Source organism: Pseudophryne corroboree, chromosome 1, assembly GCF_028390025.1.
Source record: "Pseudophryne corroboree isolate aPseCor3 chromosome 1, aPseCor3.hap2, whole genome shotgun sequence".
In the NCBI taxonomy this organism is placed as follows: Eukaryota; Metazoa; Chordata; class Amphibia; order Anura; family Myobatrachidae; genus Pseudophryne; species Pseudophryne corroboree.
Window position 1 is genome coordinate 79385016 of NC_086444.1, and position 12266 is coordinate 79397281.

Genomic DNA, 12266 nt, shown 5'->3' on the forward strand with positions numbered 1-12266 from the left:
GCTCAAAAACGCCCGCTCTCTCAGATGGCAGACACAGATGTCGACACGGAGTCTGACTCCAGTGTCGACAAGGTGGAGACATATACACAATCCACTAGGAACATCCGTGACGTGATCCCGGCAATAAAAAATGTGTTATACATTTCTGACTTTAACCCAAGCACCTCTAAAAATGGGTTTTAGGTTTGGGGAGAAAAAACAGGCAGTGTTTTGTTCCCCCATCAGATGAATAAATGAAGTGTGTGAAAGCGTGGGTTCCCCCGTTAAGAAACTGGTAATTTATAAAAAGTTACTGATGGCGTACCCTTTCCCGCCAGGTGGATAAGTTACGCTGGGAGATATCCCCTAGGGTGGATAAGGCGCTCACACGTTTGTCAAAAAAGGTGGCACTGCCGTCTTAGGATACGGCCACTTTAATAGGTACCTGTTGATAATAAACAGGAGGCTATCCTGAAGTCTGTATTTACACACTCAGGTACTAGACTGAGACCTGCAGATAGTGCTGCTGCAGCGTGGTCGGTGACCCTGTCAAACAGGGATACTAGTTGGAAAACATAAAAACATATTAAAGACGTCGTCTTATATATGGGGGATGCACAGAGGGATATTTTGCCGGCTGGCATCCAAAATAAATGTAATGTCCATTCTGTCAGGAGGGTAATAGAGACCTGTCACTGGACAGGTGATGCTGACTTAAAAAGCGCATAGAGAGCCTTATAAGGGTGAGGAATTATTTGGGGATGGTCTCTGGGACCTCGTATCCACAGCAACTGCTGGGAAGAAATAATTTTACCTCAGGTTTCCTCACAGACAAAGGTCCAGTCCTTTCGGCTTCAGAAAAGCAAGCGGGTCAAATGGCGCTTCCTTTCTGTACAGAGACAAGGGTAGAGGGAAAAAAGCTGCACCAGTCAGCCTGTTCCCAGAATCAAGATTCTTCCCCCGCCTCCTGTGAGGCCACACCATGATGCGGGTGCTCCACAGGTGTAGCCAGGTACGGTGGGGGGCCGTCTCAAAAATTTCAGCAATTAGTGGGCTCGCTCACAGGTGGATCCCTGTTTCTTTCAAGTAGTATTTCAGGGGTACAAGCTGGAATTCGAGATGTCTCCCCCCAGCCGTTTCCTAAAATATGCCTTGCTGACAACTCCCTCAGGCAGGGAGGCTGTGCTAGAGGCAATTAATAAGCGGTATTCCCAGCAGGTAATACTCAAGGTGCCCCTACTTCAACAAGGACGGGGTTACTATTCCACACGGGTTGGGGTACCGAAACCGCATGGTTCGGTGTGACCCATTTTATATTTAAAATCCTTGAACACAAAAATTCAAGTTCAAGATGGAATCGCTCAGGGCGGTTATTCCAAGCCTGGACGAGGGGGATTACATGGTATCCTGGGACATCAAGGATGCTTACCTGCATGTCCCCATTTACCATCCTCGCCAGGAGTACCTCAGATTTGTGGTACAGGATTACCATTACCAAGTCCAGACACTGCCGTTTGGACTGTACATGGCACCGAGGGTGTTTTATCAAGGTAATGGCCGAAATGTTGATACTCCTTCAAAAAAAGGGAGTTGTAATTATCCCGTACTTGGACAATCTCGTTATAAGGGCGAGGTCCAAGGAGCAGTTGGTAGTCGGGGTAGCACTATTTTGGAAAGTGCTACAACAGCATGGTTGGATTCTAAACAGTCCAAAGTCACAGCTGGTTCCTATGACACGTCTACTGTTCCTGGGGATGGTTCTGGACATAAACCAGAAATAGTGTTTCTCCCGGAGGAGAAAGCCAAGGAGTTGTCATCTCTAGTCAGAGACCTCCTGAAGCCAAAATAGGTAGCGGTGCATCATTGCACGCGAGTCCTGGGAAAAATGGTAGCTTCCTACGAAGCAATCCCATTAGGCAGGTTCCATACAAGAACTTTTCAGAGGGACCTGTTGGACAAGTGGTCCGGATCGCATCTTCCGATGCATAGGCTGATAACCCTGTCTCCAAGGACCAGGGTATCTCTACTGTGGTGGCTGCAGAGTGCCCATCTTCAAGAGGGCCGCAGGTTCGGCATACAGGACTAGGTCCTAGTGACCATGGATTCCAGCCTTTGAGGCTGGGAGGCAGTCACACAGGGAAGAAATTTCCAGGGACTTTGGTCAAGTCAGGTTATTTCCCTACACATAAATATTCTGGACCGGAGGGCCATTTACAATGCCCTGAGGCCGGCAAGGCCTCTGCTTCAAAACCAGCCGGTACTGATCCAATCAGACAACATCACGGCAGTCGCCCATGTAAACCAACAGGGCGGCACAAGAAGCAGGATGGCGATGGCAGAAGCCACAAGGATTCTCCGATAGGCGGAAAATCATGTGTTAGCACTGTCAGCAGTGTTCATTCCCGGAGTGGACAACTGGGAAGCAGATCTTCTCAACAGACACGACCTCCACCCGGGAGAATGGGGACTTCCTCCAGAAGTCTTCCAATAGGATTGTACACCATTGGGAAAGGCCACAGGTGGACATGATGGCGTCCCGCCTCAACAAAAAGCTATAAAAGATATTGCACCGGGTCAAGGGACCCTCAGGCGATAGCTATGGACGCTCTGGTAACACCGTGGGTGTACCAGTCGGTTTATGTGTTCTCCCCTCTGCCTCTCATACCAAAGGTACTGAGAATAATAAGAAGGCGAGGAGTAAGAACGATACTCGTGGATGGCCAAGAAGAGCTTGGTACCCAGAACTTCAAGAATTTATATCAGAGGACCCATGGCCTCTGCCACTCAGACAGGACCTGCGGCAGCAGGGGCCCTGTCTGTTCCAAGAATTACCGCGGCTGCGTTTGTCGGCATGGCGGTTGAACGCCGGATCCTGAAGGAAAAGGGCATTCCGGAGGAAGTCATTCCTACGCTTACTAAAGCCAGGAAAGAGGTTACAGCAACTCATTATCACCGCATATGGCGAAAATATGTTGCATGGTGTGAGGCCGAAAGGGCCCCAACAGAGGAATTTCAACTAGGTCGATTTCTGCATTTCCTGCAAGCAGGAGTGACTATGGGCCTTAAATTGGGTTCCATTAAGGTACAGATCTCGGCTCTGTCGATTTTCTTTCAAAAAGAACTAGCTTCAGTACCTGAAGTTCAGACATTTATAAAAGGAGTGCTGCAGAGTCAGCCCCCGTTTGTGCCTCCTGTGGCACCTTGGGATCTCAACGTGGTGTTGAGTTTCTTAAAATCACATTGGTTTGAACCACTAAAAACCGTGGATCTGAAATATCTCACGTGGAAGGTGGTTATGTTATTGGCCTTGGCTTCTGCCAGGCGAGTATCAAAGTTGGCGGCTTTGTCTTGTAAAAGCCCTTATTTGATTTTCCATATAGATAGGGCAGAATTGAGGACTCGTCCCCAGTTTCTCCCAAAGGTGGTGTCAGCGTTTCACCTGAACCAGCCTATTGTGGTGCCTAGGCTACTAGGGACTTGGAGGACTCCAAGTTGCTAGACGTTGTCAGGGCACTGAAAATATATGTTTCCAGAACGGCTAGAGTCAGAAAATCTGACTCGCTGTTTATCCTATATGCACCTAACAAGCTGGGTGCTCCTGCTTCTAAGCAGACTATTGCTCGTTGGATTTGTAGTACAATTCAGCTTGCACATACGGTGGCAGGCCTGCCACAGCCTAAATCTGTCAATGCCCATTCCACAAGGAAGGTGGGCTCATCTTGGTACAAATTTGATACCCTGGCTAAGGAGGACCTGGAGTTCTCTCATTCGGTGCTGCAGAGTCATCCACACTCTCCCGCCCGTTTGGGAGCTTTGGTATAATCCCCATGGTCCTGACGGAGTCCCCAGCATCCACTAGGACGTCAGAGAAAATAAGAATTTACTCACCGGTAATTCTATTTCTCGTAGTCCGTAGTGGATGCTGGGCGCCCATCCCAAGTGCGGATTGTCTGCAATACTTGTACATAGTTATTGTTACAAAAAAATCGGGTTGTTTATTGTTGTGAGCCATCTTTTCAGAGGCTCTTACGTTATCATACTGTTAACTGGGTTCAGATCACAAGTTGTACGGTGTGATTGGTGTGGCTGGTATGAGTCTTACCCGGGATTCAAAATCTTTCCTTATTGTGTACGCTCGTCCGGGCACAGTATCCTAACTGAGGCTTGGAGGAGGGTCATAGGGGGAGGAGCCAGTACACACCACCTAGTGGTCAAACTTTTAAATTTTGTGCCCTGTCTCCTGCGGTGCCGCTATTCCCCATGGTCCTGACGGAGTCCCCAGCATCCACTACGGACTACGAGAAATAGAATTACCGGTGAGTAAATTCTTATTATATATATAATAAAAATAACTGGAACAATTTGGTATTTAGTAAGCTATACTATGATGTCCCTGTCTGTATCAGACTGTAGTAGGGAAAAGGTGAGATCTCCCCAGGACTGTACAGGGTACACAGGTGTCATTAGGTGACAGTTCAGTAGATTACCTAGACAGATAGGTACCCTGGTATGTGACACCGGCCGTCTTCAATGTAACGTGTGTGTGACACGGACTGCTTCACTGGCATGCATCTATTGTAGTAATTGTGTAAACTAAGACTCTGGGAGGGTCTCCCTACTCTCACACACCCAGCACAGGGGCTCAGGCTCCACAGCATGGAGACACTGTAGTCTCTCCTTGTGGAACTGTGACTATACATGCTATTACACTGCAGTCTAACCCTAATGTAGTGCTGAAAGGTGATCAGGATTACTGCAGAAGCCGAGTGACCACAGGAACTGACCTTAGTGGCTATAAGGTATCCAGACAGAATGTCGACAGTCAGAGTGCCGACATGAACGGTGCAAATGGTATTGAAGGGAAAGTATGCCTTTTATCAAATGACACAAAGGTATGCAACAGGGTAGACTCACCATGAGGGGTAAAACAAATAATTGAGGATCTAGGTATACTAGAGGAATGGGCGAGAGCATGGCAACTTACTGCCAAAAATGCAAAATCATGCACTTGGGTGTCAAAAACCCAAGGGCTAAATATAGGGGTTGGGTTTGTGGTTTGTGTGCCCATCGGTTGGGAGACCGTCGGTCACCATACCGACGACGGGATCCCGGCTTTTAGATGGCCGGTGGAAACGGGGGGGGGGGGCGAGCGAAACGAAGCCCCTTGCGGGCTCGCTGTGCTCACCATGCAGCGGGCACGGTGGCTCGCTGCCCTTGCCACAGGTTCCATTCCTACTCTATGGGTGTCGTGGACACCCACTAGTGGGAATAATCCCTGTTGACCATCAGGCTGCTCGGGATTCCGGCGTCAGTATAGTGACCGGCGGAGTAAGTTTAGCATAACAGCTTTTACTGCAGCAATTATTTATTTCATTATCTAATAAACGTAGACGCTTGTCTTATTCACATGAATTGCAGCTCAGCTGCATTACAGCGTTGCAACCGCGTCGCAGCCTAGGATCAACACCGCGACCGATGGTCACGATGTTCCTCGCAGTCTGCCAGCTGAGTAAGCCTCAGCTGGCAGACTGCAAGTGGCCTCACCACTCCCTAAAAACGGGGCGATACGCCTCCTTTTCCGGCAACGCCGGGCGTCCCCATCCCTCCGTCAATCAGGCAGAGGCGTTCGCAATACTACGAAGCGATCGCAGAACTAGTTCTGTGCATGTGCAGTTTCTTGATAATAGGGAAACTGCGCTGAGGGTTACAGGATCGATCCAAGCTGAATAACCCCACTGTGTTAGTAAATCATTGTTATCCAGAGAAATACTCCTTAGCACATATTTAAAGCATAAAAAAACTCACCTGTAAGACAGATTGTCAAGATCTTGGCTCCCTGCAGAAGGGGGAACTGCAGCATAAAGAGGAGGAAGATGGAAAGCCTCCTATCTCCGTCCATTCTTCTAGGAATCCCAGTGACTTCTGCACTGTGTGAGGCAGTACCTGGGAACATGTGGGAGTGTCTAGGATTAGCCACGCCTCTTCTGGCAGCCTGACAGCTGCACGCCCTAGCTCCCACAGTTCCTCTGAGACAAGTACAGTACAGTGATATAACTTTGTTGTACAGACATTGGCAAAAAGTCGATTGTGATCTACCAGTATTTTCACGGGTAACACTACTGCTCATAGAGGCTAATTCAGGTTGGATCGCACATCGCAATCCAACCGGAATTTTTACGATCGCCCCGCATGAGCATGTGCAGTGCCCGTCCTGCGCATGCGCCTGCACTTTCTGCGCGGGGGGGGGGGCACAGAAAATGCGATCGCCTCTGCCTGTCAATAAGGCAGAGCCAGTCACGGGGCGGGCAACGCTCCGTTTCCAGGGAGGAGACGGAGCGTTGCGGGGGCAGTGTGGTGCAAATGGAGGGCAGAGGTGGCCAAATGGGGGCATGATCATGGCGGCTGCGTGACATCACACGCAGCCGCCGTGATCAAGAACATGGTGGCGGAACTCCTGCGGGCGTAGCCATCCTTAGTTTCTGCTAACAAGCAGATATTGTGATGCGTTCGCAATTTCTACTTGTTCAGCATTGGGAGGCGCCGGCCAGCATGTTGGGCGGCCTTGCCCTGTGATGGGCGGCCCCCAGCATGCCCTCCAAAGGATTGCAAATTCTGCTAATTAGCAGAATTTGCAATCCTTACTGAATTAGGCCCTTAATTGTGTTTTTGCAGCACTGTGAGCCAGTGTGGAGTGTGTGCCTCTTCTAGGGGTTTGGGGAGGAGAACAGATCATTGGTGTAACTCGGTGGCACCCACCACCCACAATTGACTAGGGTAGGGATGTCCAATGGATACTGATGGTTCACATTCACAACCATCACTGTTTTCGATCCAATGGTGATGCTGTTACCATTCAATGCCAAGACTGCATTGTTTGTTATTCTGATGTGTGATGATGTAACATACCATCGGGAGAAGCAGTGACCCAGCGGCACAGCTCCTCTGCGCAAACCAGCCCTGCCACCTGTACGCCCAGAACTGTACCATCAAATGGTTCCGAAGCAATGCTTTCCCTGGACATGGAACATGTGTCAGGAATGGGAGAGGGGAAGACGGCTGTAACTAGAAAGCTACCAATCCAATGGTGATGCTTTTACCATTCGATCCTGGGATTGCGATATTTGTTCTCCTGATGTCTGGTAATATATAATACACCACAGGAAAAACACTGACCTGGCCTCTTTTGCGCATTGGGGCAAAAATATAGTAAAAACAAAAATAATTAAGGGTCTGTTTAGCCTTTAATGGAGATAAAGTGGACGGAGATAAAGTACCAGCCAATCGGCTCCTAACTGTCATGTCACAGGCTGGAATTGAAAAATGACAGGAGCTGATTGGCTGGTACTTTATCTCCGTCCACATTACCTCCATCCACGGCTTTGTAAATAGACCCCTTAATTCCTTGCACTCGCCTTCAGTTATGCGCACTGGCCGGCTGTCCGCCTCGCACAGCTCTAGTTACAGCACCGGAAGTGACAATCACTAGAAGCAGCAGGAGCGAGTCCTGGACCACATGCACAACATGAGCAGGCATTAGGGGAGGTTGGGAGAGGACATACTAGCATTGCATGAGAATCAGGTGGGCTGGGAGATTTAAGATAAATATCTAAAATTAGTTTTAAACTATTCAATTCCATTCTGTTCCATTTTCCATACCGCCACTTGTAAATCTCTACGTCAGCCTCGGATTATGGGGCTGATGCAGTGTTAGGCGTAAAATCACTTAAACGTGTTTGGAAAAATAGCGTAATACTGCAAATACGCTGGACTGTATCTCGAGATTCATACGTCTCTGTATCGGCAGCATTCTGTATGTGCCTGATTTACTACTGACAGTTACCTTTGGTGTGTACATGCATCTGATCTATACTACTGTAGGTACAGAACATACGCCAGTTAAAAGGTGTATACTGTATATACCTGTGCCAGCATGGGCCCTTACTGAGCTTTTCTTACACGAGAACTACCTGTGATAACCCTTTCAACCTCGCAGATCTTAAGTGTAGATTATTATTATTATTATTATTATTATTATTATTATTATTACATTTTATTTATAAGGCGCCACATGTGTTTCGCAGCGCCGTACAAAGGACAGTACAGGGGACAAAACATTGCATTACAGTAAATAAATAACAAAAATAGAGTACAGGTAACAGAGCACCACACATTCTCAAGACATAATACAGCTAAGATGTAAGTATTGAAGGAGTGATCATCGTACTACTAGAGGCTGGTGGCCATAGATGGAGATGAGCCTTTACTAGCAGGATAAAGATGGTCACTGAGTAGGGGAGAGCTGCGAGTGAAATGTGTCGAGACGAGGGCTTAGATAACAAGAGGAAAGAGGGCCCTGCTCTGAAGAGCTAACAATCTAGTGGAGAGGGGTGACAGACAGATGACAAGAGGTGCAGGCAAGCGGGAGGTAGCGTGATGGCAGTATGCAAGCAAAGCTGAGATGTTCACGGCATGAGGCAGGGGGGGTGGAGGAGCTGCCTCAGGACTGGGTTATGCATCGGGAGGGTACGCTTTGATGAATAGGTGGGTTTTTAGTACCCGTTTGAAGCTTTGCAAGGTCGGGGAGAGTCTAATGGAGCGGGGGGAGTGCGTTCCACTGAAGGGGTGCAGCACAGGCGTAGTCTTGAACACGAGCATGAGAAGCAGTGACCAGGGTGGTGGAGAGGCAACGGTCATTGGTCGACCGTAGGGGGCGGGAGGGAGTATGAAGGGAGAGGAGGTTGGAGATGTAGGGAGCAGTGGAATTAGAGATGGCCTTGTATGTGAGGGTGAGGAGTTTGAAGAGGATTCTGTAGGGGAATGGGAGCCAGTGTAGATACAGAACGTTTGGAATGCATTGTCGCATGCACAGTTAGAAGTCACGGAAAATATGCAAACACGAAAAAACACTGATGTACTGCACACTTACGTCTGTGGTAGCATTTGACTTTTTTTCTTTTCTTTTAATTATTATTATTATTATTAATAATAATTTCTTATTATTTTTTATTATAGAAACAGTTATAGAACAAAACTGGGTAATGCCAGACGGGATCCGGTCTTTAGGTCGACAGCACCTAGGTCGACACTCATTAGGTCGACCACTATTGGTCGAAATGCATTAGGTCGACATGGTCTATACGTCGACATGGTCACTAGATCGACGTGGACAAGGTCGACATGGAAAAAGGTTGACATGAGTTTTTCAGTTTTTTTCTTTCATTTTTTTTAACTTTTTCACACTTTACAATCCACACGGACTACGATTGGGAATAGTAACCTGTGCCGAGCGCTAATTGGGGTTCCCGGTCACTTTACAAAGAAAACGACACCAATTGTTTTTTAAAAACTCATGTCAACCTTTTCCATGTCGACATTGTCCATGTTGACCTGATTACCGTGTTGACCTATTTTAGGTGTCGACCTAGTCACTATCAACCAATAGTGGTCAACTTAATGACTGTCGACCTAGTTACTGTCGACCCTATGATCCACACCCATGCCAGACAGACAGACATAGAGGTAGGAGGGCCCTGCTCGCAAGCTTACAATCTATAGGGGAATAGGCACTGAGACCCAAGGATAGGTGCTACCTATTGCATAACGGTCCAGTCGGATTGCAGAGGTTCTTAATGAGCTGTATTATATAGTCACCACCCAGCAATGGGGGTAATTCTGAGTTGATCGCAGCAGGAACTTTGTTAGCAATTGGGCAAAACCATGTGCACTGCAGGGGGGGAAGATGTAACATGTGCAGAGAGCGTTAGATTTGGGTGGGGTGTGTTCAATCTGAAATCTAAATTGCAGTGTAAAAATAAAGCAGCCAGTATTTACCCTGCACAGAAAGGAAATAACCCACCCAAATCTAACTCTCTCTGCAAATGTTATATCTGCCCCCCCTGCAGTGCACATGGTTTTTCCCAACTGCTAACAAACTTGCTGCTGCGATCAACTCAGAATTACCCCCAATGTTGGCCATGGGTCAGGAGGATGTGACAGTGACGAAAGAGAAAAGATGTAAAGGTATGTGTGGATAAAACAGAGGGGGGGTAATTAGTGTAATAGCTTATGGAGGCTGTATGGGTGGTTGTGGAATGTGTCTAGTTTGCCTGAATAGGTGCGTATTCAGGGAACATTTATTGTGTATGGAGAGCATTCCACAGAGTGGGTGCAGCCCAGAGAAAGACCTGCAGTCATGAATGGGAGTGAATAATAAGTGTGGATGAGGGACGCAGATCTTGTGCAGAGCGGAGAGGTCGGGATGGGAAATATTTTGAGATGAGCATAGAAATGTATGCTGGTGTAGTATGGCTAATGGCGTTATGTGTAAATAAAAGTAAAACATTAAACGTAAGTTAAGGCGTTTATGATAACCTTCACACTGCACATACTGTATACTGTAGGGCCCTATTCAGGTTTGTTAATTAAATCTCCCTGCATATGTTACATCTACCCCACCTGCAGTGCAGCATGGTTTAGCCCAGTTGCTTGCTTTTTTGGTTTGCTGACAACCCTGAATAACCCCATACCTTGTGGCTTACATGGTTTAGATAAATCCTTGTCCACACATTATATGCAATGACCACAATAATTTCTATAAAAATATCCACAATTAATAATATTATTATGTAAAAAGGTTTTATGAAAGTGTATCACTTTAACAGTATAAAGTGTTTTTTTTGTAAATTTAGGCCCATTTGACATTTTCAAGAAACGAAAATAACATTAACTGCTAACTGCATCTCTTCTCTGTCCTACACAGTCTAGCAATGAGGGTATGCGGTTAATATACCGCCTGTCGGGATCCCAGCATTCAGGATACCGACGCCGGAATCCCAACAGTCGGCTAAATGCCGGCAGTCAAAATCCGGACCGCAGTCCCGTATTCCCACTCGGGTGGTGGGTCCAGCAATGTAACCCGTGGCGAATGCAGTGAGCCCGCAAGGGGACTCACTGCGCTTGCTGCCGGTATGCCGCTGTTGGGATACTGACAGCCGGCATCCCACCAGCCGATATATCATATGTATTCCGCAATGAGCTTGAGGCTGCTCTCTCTTCATCTGAGCGATGGATCTCCTTATGCCCATGTCCAGGTAATCGTGCTTGTGTGCCGTCGCATGTCGTTTCATTCCCTTAACTAAAATGGGCGCCCCATAAAGTTAAGGCGCAATCTTTCCCCAGCCATCCCTGTAAGTGGAAGATGTGGCCAAACTTCATCTTCAATATTCGGGGGTTGATGTGCTGGTGCTGAGTATGGTGGGGAAGCTGTATAACATCAGCAGGCAGCTACTGGATGGGACCCAGCAGCGTATATCTGTGGGGCCATCATTAGACGTATGTGACGCATGAAGCTTATAAAAAAAGAGGACTGCAATAAATACAGATGTAGCCAACTTTATCTTGACTGTTTCTCCGCCGAGACGGGCGTTTAGCCACGCTAAGGCGATAGCTGAGTTTAATCACAGGCAGGCGCGTTGAGACGATCTAGATACTCATCATGCATTACACATCTCCACCACTGTGTGGCTAATGCTCCACTAATCCAGTACTTTCGATCGTACAGTATAGCGGCGGATTGATCTACAGCTCTGGCAATACTGTAGGCGTAACGGGAAGCGGTGGAAAAAGTATGGAGTACAGTACTGTATGTGTATGGAGACGCAACTACAGTAATTGTGTAAAAGGAAGAATGTACAGTACAATGTATAAACACCGTGCTTTTAAAATATATGAGCGTCTGAGTTCGCTAATGCATAATGGGAATGGAGGACTAGCAGGAGGCGGAGGAAAACACCGTGCTTTACAAATGCGAGCGTCCGAGTCCTCTAAGGCATAAACCAACAGCAATGGGGCGAGGGCCGGGCGCTGTTTGCAGTACTTTCACACATGAAATTAGAAATCTCTCATGAGGCGTCGTGGGCTAGGGGTGAAGGCTCCCACCTCCCTCACTGGGGGTCCAGGGTTCGAGACATGATGTGCTTTCTTTCTTTTTTTTTTTTTTTTTTTTCTGTAATAATGCACTGTATTATTTTATTTACATTGTAAGACAGTCAATGGAAGGATGCACACAGGTTTCACATAAATCAAAGTACATCTGCAGGAGCGATTCTTTACGCTAAATGCACCCAAACAGCGTGAATGAAATGAGTGTATTCTGGCGCTACCAACTAAGCAAAACAGTACTGTAGATCTTCAGCGTTTGTGCATTGCACAGGACCTGAATTTCCTCCCTGTGCAGGCCCCCAGGGGGGAAGGGCGATGGGGGTAGGGGGGAGACGATGGAAAATACT

General features: G+C 47.4%; 1 protein-coding gene across 1 annotated transcript in view; it reads right to left on the reverse strand.

Annotated features, from left to right (window-relative positions):
- Nucleotides 1-5878, reverse strand: part of LOC134933653 (UDP-glucuronosyltransferase 3A1-like) — a 167610-nt gene extending 161732 nt beyond the window's left edge. Inside the window, exon 1 of the mRNA XM_063929427.1 lies at nucleotides 5785-5878. Coding sequence (XP_063785497.1) covers nucleotides 5785-5878 — 94 coding nt within the window. The remainder of the gene's footprint in view (nucleotides 1-5784) is intronic.
- Nucleotides 5879-12266: the final 6388 nt, after the last annotated feature.